The sequence below is a fragment of the Grammomys surdaster genome, unplaced genomic scaffold (genome assembly GCF_004785775.1).
Source record: "Grammomys surdaster isolate TR1022 unplaced genomic scaffold, NIH_TR_1.0 142, whole genome shotgun sequence".
Lineage (NCBI taxonomy): Eukaryota > Metazoa > Chordata > Mammalia > Rodentia > Muridae > Grammomys > Grammomys surdaster.
The window spans coordinates 2,929,261-2,937,298 of NW_021604600.1; the positions used below are offsets into that span (position 1 = coordinate 2,929,261).

General features: G+C 48.1%; 1 protein-coding gene and 1 pseudogene across 1 annotated transcript in view; one reads left to right on the forward strand and one right to left on the reverse strand.

Moving 5' to 3' along the window:
• Positions 1 to 2,076: 2,076 nt before the first annotated feature.
• LOC114618512 lies at positions 2,077 to 3,005 on the reverse strand (annotated as a pseudogene).
• A 4,157-nt stretch (positions 3,006 to 7,162) lies between these two features.
• Positions 7,163 to 8,038, forward strand: part of Scnn1b (sodium channel epithelial 1 beta subunit) — a 25,111-nt gene continuing 24,235 nt past the window's right edge. Inside the window, exon 1 of the mRNA XM_028764274.1 lies at positions 7,163 to 7,478. Within this exon, the coding sequence (XP_028620107.1) occupies positions 7,168 to 7,478 (311 nt within the window). The 5' untranslated portion in view covers positions 7,163 to 7,167. The remainder of the gene's footprint in view (positions 7,479 to 8,038) is intronic.

Consider the following 8,038-nt stretch of genomic DNA (forward strand, 5'->3'; position numbering starts at 1 on the left):
CAGGCATGCACAGTGGTGGTTTGCGCCTTTAATCTTGGCACTCAGGAGGCAGGGGCAGGCAGACCTCCGTGAGTTCTAAGCCAGCCTGTCTACATAGTAATTTCCAGGGCAGCCAGAGCTACATAGTGAGACTCTTGTCTAAAAAAAAAAAAGTCTCCATAGATATGGCTGTAGCTATAGGCAAGCCTATAGGGCTTCTTAATTAGTGTTTGATGTGGGAGGGACAGCCCACTGTGGATGTGGTCATCCCTGAGCTGGCCATGGGGAGCAAGCTAGTAAGCAGCATCCCTCCATGGCCTCTGCATCAACTCCTTCCTCCAGATTCCTGTCCAATAAACCCTTTCCTCCCCAGCTCGCTTTTGTTCACTGCATTCCACAACAGCAGTAGAAAGACAGTCTCCTTCTGCCACAGCTTCCGCCCTGCATACCCTGCACTTTCTTCTCGTCCTGACTAGATAGAGCTATTGGCCCTCCCATGGCTGGGAAGTGGTTTCCTGTTGTGCCTTGATTTGTTTTCTCAGCTGGTTAAGACAGCAAGACATTTTTCTTCTGTTCATAATCTTCTTTTAGTATGTGTTTTTTAATCTTTTGACGCTTATACTCTCTTACTAGCGTGTGTGTGTGTGTGTGTGTGTGTGTGTGTAGTGTGCCTACTGTTACCTGTTGTGCATTATGCCTCTTTGTGGTCACTCGTGCGGGCCAGATGAGAATGTCAGGTGTCCCTATCTGTCACTCCTTACCTTATTCCCCTGAGACAGGGTCTCACTCTGGAGCTAAGGCTGACAGCCAGCAAATGCTAGCAAACCTCTTGTCTCTACCCTTCACAATAGTGGGATTAAAGACACATGTGTGGTCACATCAAACTTTTTACATGGGTGCAGGGAATTCAGACTGAGGTCCTCAAGTGCTCTTATCCATTGAGCCATCACCAGCCTCCTTTTTCCCATTTTATTTATTTATTTATTTACTTACTTACTTATTGGTTTTTTCAAGACGGGATCTCTCTGTGGAGCCTTGGCTGTTCTGGAACTCGCTCTGTAGACCAGGCTGGCCTCCAACTGCCTGCCTCTAAGATTAAAGGTGTGTGCTACCTTTTCCCATTTGTGTGAGGATTTCACTGTTTCAATCCTCAGGACCACCAGGCAACAAAGAGAGTTGGCTCTGAGGATGAATTTAATTTGTTCAAATAATAAAATGGAGCTGGCAGCGTTAGTTGTGGTAAATCAGTGGCACTAACTTCACTTCTGTGAATTTGGTGTTTTACTATTTTTAGATGTTAGTTGATAGACAGTCACTCGCATTTTATCAGGGAGTGCATGAGTTTTCTACCTGTGAATGTAAGAGGTAATGATCAGATAAGGGCAACTGGTGGCAACCTGTCACCTTAAACACTTACCGCTTCTTTCTGCTGTAACGGTCACAATCCTCTCCACCTATTCTGAATATCCCATTAGTTACCAACCAGCAAGCCATTGTAGGACATAGAGTGAAAGTCAATCCTCCTGATACTGTTAACAGTCCCTCCTCTTCACTCTCTCCCTCCTCAGTCACTCACAGAAACTAGCACACTAGGTCCCAGCCACTGTGCTTTGTCTGCATGGATGTTGTGCACCACAAGCATGCAGTGCCCACGAGGAGCCAGAAGAGGGCATCCTATTCCTTGGAACTGGGGTTGCAGGTGCTTATGAGCCACCACATGGGTGCTGGGAACCAAAATCAGGTCCCCTGCACGGCAGCAAGTGCTCTCAACTGCTGAGCCAGCTCTCCAGCCCAGTTTACAGTCTTTTTATGGATGAATAATGTTCCATTGCTTTTTCTTTATTGGTTGAGAGTTTTTATTTACTTGTTTACATTTTGCTTGGTTGGCTTTGTTATGAGGTACAGTCTTACTGCGTTAGCCTTGAATTTGCAATCTTTCTGCCTTAGCCTCTCAAATCCAGGAACTACAAGTGTTCACCACCATGACCGGCTACCACAGTTTCTTTATCTGTTCACCTGTAGTTGGTTATCTGAGCTGACTCCATGTTCTAGCTTAGCTTTTGATTCATAAGGATTTCTTTTTTTTTTTTTTTTAATATATGAATCTGTTTAATGAGGTTGTAAGCCATTTAGAACACCAGTTTGTGAGGATACATCCCGTTTGTCAGGGAGAACTGAGATCGCAGGTAGCCCTGGAGCTGAGGAACAGCTTTAATCTTTGGCAAAATCTGCGAGTCCACAGCTTTCTGATCAGTCTTTCGCTGCTCTGTAATCTCGTATTTCTCCTTCTCTGTGTCGAAGATCTCTCCCTCCTGATGCCTAGGCTTGCGCAGCTGCTTCTTCTTGAAGTAAGCGTCAGTCAGGTGTTTGGGGATTTTAACCCCGCTGATATCAACTTTTGTAGAGGTGGCGATAACAAACTTCTGGTGTGTTCTGCGCAGAGGAACTCTGTTGATAGCCAGAGGTCCGGTCACAAGTAGCAAGCCACTGCCCAGCTGCTTCAGGAAAACCACTCTCTTGCCCCTGTGGCGCCCAGTGAGGATGATCAGGACAGTCCCGGGAGTGATGCTGGAGCGCAGCCTCCTCACGTGCTGACTGAAGGGCTTTTTGCCGTGGCTCAGCAGCTTCCGAGGCACGTCTTCCGTAGGATAATACCTAGGCATTTTTCGAAGCTTCACCACCCGGGTGCCACTGTTCTTGTCCCCACCAACTGTTTTTGTGACAGTAGCAAGGACCTTCTCCTTTTTCTTCTTCTTTTCAACCTTGGTCTTGGCAGCTGAGTATTTCCTTTTGTAAAAGGCCTTTCTGGAATACATAGCTGATCGGGAGTACCTGCCAATTCCTCTCACCAGGACAGGGTTCCGGCTGCAGTGGGGCTTGGCTTTCTTGAGTTTTTTACTCTTCGGTTTACCCTTTTTAGCTGCACCAGCGGCCGGGGGACCAGAGGCAGCAGCATTACCACCAGCCTTCTTGGCCGCAGGCTTCTTTTCCTTTGTATCAGGCTTCTCTGCCTTTTCACCCGCCATCTTGCAAGACGGGAAAGAGGACTAAGGCAGCGGCTTCCGGTCTATATCTCATAAGGATTTCTATATGTCTGTCATTTGAGTTCTTTGTCAGACATGGGTGTCACAAGCGCCTTCTCCACTCTCTTGCTCCTTCATTTGCTCAACAGGTGTAGTTTTCAGGGGAGGGGCTGCAGTACTGGGGATGCCAAACACTCGGCAGGTGATATGGTATTATGCTTCATCTTCAACCATTGGTTGGTTTGTTGATTGATGGAGATAGGGTCTTACTAAGTTTCCCAGGCTAGCCCTGAGCTATTTAGCCTAGGCTTTCCCTCAAGCTTGAGACCTTCCTCCTTCAGCCTCCTGAGCAGCTAAGATTACAGATGTGACCTGCACACCTGCCCCAGCAATGTCTTTTAAAAAGCAAAGACCTAGGGGTGGGGTACTCAGTTGGTAGGGCGCTTGCTGAATAAAAGCCAGAGTTCAAGCCCAAGAATCCACATTAAAAACCAGGTGCGGTGGCTCACACTTGTAATCCCAGCATCAGGAAGGCAGAGACTGAAGGTGCCTGGAGCCAGAGAGGCCAGCCAGCCTTGCCTACTTGCTCGAGGTCAGGGGGAAGAGCCTGTCTCAAAGAAACAGGATGGATGGTGCCAGAGGAACAATACCCAAGGTTGTACACATAAATAAATAAATAAATAAATAAATAAATAAATAAATAACAAATAAATGTGACTTAAAAAATAAAAAAAATAACAAATCCTTCGACAGTGTGCTGTCTGCATGCCTGACAATGATAATAATAATAATAATAATAATAATAAATAATAATAATAGTGATGATGATGAGGAGGAGGAGGAGGAGGGAGAGGAGGAGGAAGAGGAGGAGGAGGAAGAGGAGGAGGAGGAAGAGGAGGAGGAGGATTCAGCTCAATGACAAAACACTTGCCTAGCATGTCCTGAGTTTGATCTCCAGATCCATAAAAATTATAGTAATTAAACATAAGTTAAAAGTCAGGTGTAGTGGCATATACCTGGAATCCCAGGACTACAGGTGGTTGAAACAGAGAGATCAGAAGTTCAAGGCTATCTTCGGGTACATAGGGAGCTCAAGGCCAGCATGAACTACAAGGTTCTGTCTCAGAACACAAACAAACCCAGTGAAAATACAAATGTTGCCTACTCTAACTGGATGCTGTATCTGACTGTATTCTAAGCCCAAGGCCCCACTGTGTGCTAGGAGATAGTCCAGGATCAGAGACCTGTACAGAGCCTGGACTCTCCCTTGACTGACCAGGAAGGATTAAATGAGAATGGAAAAGGTCAGGACCCAAGAGATCCCCTTTCTTTCTTTCTGCGACAACAACTCACTGGGACCTAATGTGCTGGTTTCTGTGAGGCCTTGGAGTTCTGGAGTCTCCCAGACAGACCCACCTCATTCTCTGTGCACTTACCAGCCATAAGAATAATGTGTGGGAGGAAGTGACATCTGAAGCAGCTGCAAATGGTGGGAAAAACTGGTGCTGACACTCTTACAGTGGCTACTGTACCTGTTAGAAGGGCAGAGGACTGGCTGGCTGAGGAACACTGGGCCTGGGATGGGAGGGGGGGAATGTTTGAACTCTCACCTTAAAGCCACGATGGCTTGGGAGGCCATGGTATTTGATTCCCACAGAGAATGAAGGCCATAGAAATAGCAGGGTCCCTATTGATCTGGTCCCTTCCTGTTACAGAAGGAAAGATGAGAGTGCCACTGTATGCAGACTGGGTGTGAACACCCTTGGACAGAGCAGATGGGGACGCCTGGCTTGTTATATTTAGCTGTTCTGTGCAGAGCTGGGCGTTGTTAAAGATTCAAAAGCTTCTGCCTTTTGCCCTCCCTCACGGAGCTTGATCTGTTAAGGGAGAAGCCATTGGCATGAATAACTATAACACAGGGTAAAGAGAGATGAACTCCTTCCTTCTGTTAGCCTTCTAACAGTTCTAACATGACAAACTCCCAATTTGCATCAGCATGGGGTCAGCAGGTACCATAAGTCCTACCACAGCACCCCCAGCAGGAAGCCACCCTCACAGCAAAGGGAATGTCATTCCAGCTCAGAGTCAGGACAGCTCCGAGGAAGAGAGAGCCTCTGCTGCTGACCTTGAAGGTGGACTAAGCAGGGAGAGGAGGAGCCAAGGGCTGGGGTGACTTATGCCAGGCGTAGTAAGGTGGTGCTCACATGCTCTGCACAAGCCTTGCCTCCTGTGTCTCTGGAAGATAGATCTAGAAAGGTCCAAGAGTTTTCCCTGAGCCTCAGCTGACACCTGATGCTCCAAACCCCGCCCCCAGCCCATTCCAACCTGACCTGTGGAGCTGCTGGAGTATTCTTTCTAAATCCAAGACTTAATGCCCCCTACCCACGTGCACAGCCACCATTGGATTTGTCCCTCTGGACTCAGCGATTAGCAAAATGAACACGCTTCCTTGCCACCCTGGGAATTTCCACTATGGGCAAGTTACATACTTAAACTGGGGGTAACAATCAGATCTTGGACTTCTGTTTTTTGAGACAGGGTCTCATATAGTCAAGCTGGTTTTGCGCTCACTATGAGCTTGGAATGACCTTGACCCTTCTGCTGGGGTTGTAGGTGTGCATTACACACCCAGTCTTTGTGCTACTGGGTCCCAAACCCAGGGCTTTCTGTAAGCTGGGCAAGCACTCTGCCAACTGACTACATCCCAGCCTAATTCTTTTCTTTTATTATTTTCATCTTTTGTGGTGCTGGGGATGAGAGCTCAGGATCTCAATTCATATTCATTCATACCCAGATTCTCTTCTTCTTTTCCTCTTCTTTCCCTCTTCTTCTCTTCCTCCTTCTTCTTCCTCCTCCTCCCCCTCCTCCTCCTTCTTCTTCTTCCTCCTCCTCCCCTCCTCCTCCCCTCCTCCCCTCCTCCCCTCCTACTCCCCTCCTCCCCTCCTCTTCCTCCTCCTCTTCCTCCTCCTCTTCTTCTTCCTCCTCCTTCTTCTTCTTCCTCTTCTTCTCTATCCTACCCCCCTCTTTCTGGCTATGGAGCCCAAAGCCTTCCACAAGCTAGAAAAGTGTTCCACCACTGCCCTGACCCCAAACCCTTGCTTTTTATGAGATAGGGTCTCATTCTGTAGCCCAAGGTGGCCTGGAACTCATGGCAAACCACCTGCCTCAGCTTCCTAAATGATGAGATTACAAGCAGGCACCACCGTTTTTAGTCATTGTACTAGCCTTTGTGCTGGTCCCATTCAAAAGGTTGGCATTTCTGCTGGGTTCTTCTGATTGGGTCAGCACCAGTCCACTTCGGGAAGTCAGAATGCCGCCAGCACCTGCCTCACTTAGGGACGTCAAACTCGGGACTTTGCACATTTTTTCAACCTTCTAGGCAATTCCGTAAATTGGCTGCGACAGGGCTTGAGGTGGAAGTCAGTGGCCAAGCACTTGTCTAGCGTGCATAGGGCTCCAAAGTCTCCTCTGAAAGGAGAGGAGGGTGTGGGGGGTGAGAGACAGCTTAGCAGGTAAGGCACTGCTCTGAAACCTGATGATCTCAGTGCAATCTCAGACTCACATGGTGGAAGGAGAGGATGGACTCCTGAAAATTGTCCACATGTGTGCATGCACTGACACACTCAGATACACAGTAGACAGACAGACAGACAGACAGAGATTAGAGAGATAGATAATGGATACAATTTTTTAAGAAATAATTTTAGTTTTTTAATGAAATGAGAGAATTGGATATGTCAACATTTTATATGAGGAAAACCTGGGCTGAGAAATTTAGTAACTGGCCTATTATGCTGGGTATTCCCTGGGGTCAAAAACTTCAGTCACTAGGATGGGTAAGGTGGTGCATGCCTGTAATCCCAGAGCAGAGAGAGAGAGAGGGAGAGGGAGAGGGAGAGGGAGAGGGAGAGGGACAGGGAGAGGGACAGGGACAGGGACAGGGACAGGGACAGGGAGAGGGACAGGGAGAGGGATTTGTTCATCGTTGAATCCAGAGACACTAGTTCAATCACACTATAGTCACTCACTACACACTTTTCTGTTGGATGGATAGACAGGTGGAAAGTAGACTGAGGTGGGCAAAGGATGGAGGAAGGGAGGGCTGGTCCATGTGACCAGCCTCCAGGCCTGTCTGATGGTGCCATATGTCCCGGCAGGTGCCAGCATGCCAGTGAAGAAGTACCTGCTGAAGTGCCTGCACCGGCTGCAGAAGGGCCCGGGCTACACCTACAAGGAGCTGCTGGTGTGGTACTGCAACAACACCAACACCCATGGCCCCAAACGCATCATCTGCGAGGGGCCCAAGAAGAAGGCCATGTGGTTCCTGCTCACGCTGCTCTTCGCCTGCCTGGTGTGCTGGCAGTGGGGTGTCTTCATCCAGACCTACCTGAGCTGGGAGGTCAGCGTTTCACTCTCCATGGGTTTCAAGACCATGAACTTCCCAGCGGTCACCGTCTGCAATTCCAGCCCCTTCCAGTAGGTGGTCCCCGGAACAAAGCTGGCTCTTCTCCCTCTCGCCCCTTTCTCCCCGTCCCCCCTTTCTCCCCACAGTCCTTCTGCTCTGTTCCTTCTTTCTTTCCTTCTCTTCGTTTCTTTTCCTTTTTGCTTTCGTCCTTTGCAGCATGTAAGAATTTAGAAATCCTAAGTTTCCTGGACTTCAAGAAAACCACTGTATGACTACATCTATATAGCTTTGGAACAGAGGAGCGGACAGCCTCAGGGCTGTGCCTCGGCCCTGTCTATCTTATTTTTAAAATATTTTATTTACTATTCATATATTATATTCCTGTATATAATGCATTTGGATAAAATCCGCCCCCCATTACCTCCCCTCCAGCTTTTCCCTCTTTATCCCCCCATCTCTTTTCCCTCCCAACTTCATGTGAGTGCGCTTTCTGGCTGGCTCTCTGTCTCGCTCTGTCTCTGTTTCTCTCTCTCTCTCTCTCTCTCTCTCTCTCTCTCTCTCTCTCTCTCTCTCTCTCTCCTCCCTCCCCCTCTGGCTGGTTTTGCTTTATTTAAGCAGTTCTCTTTTAAAG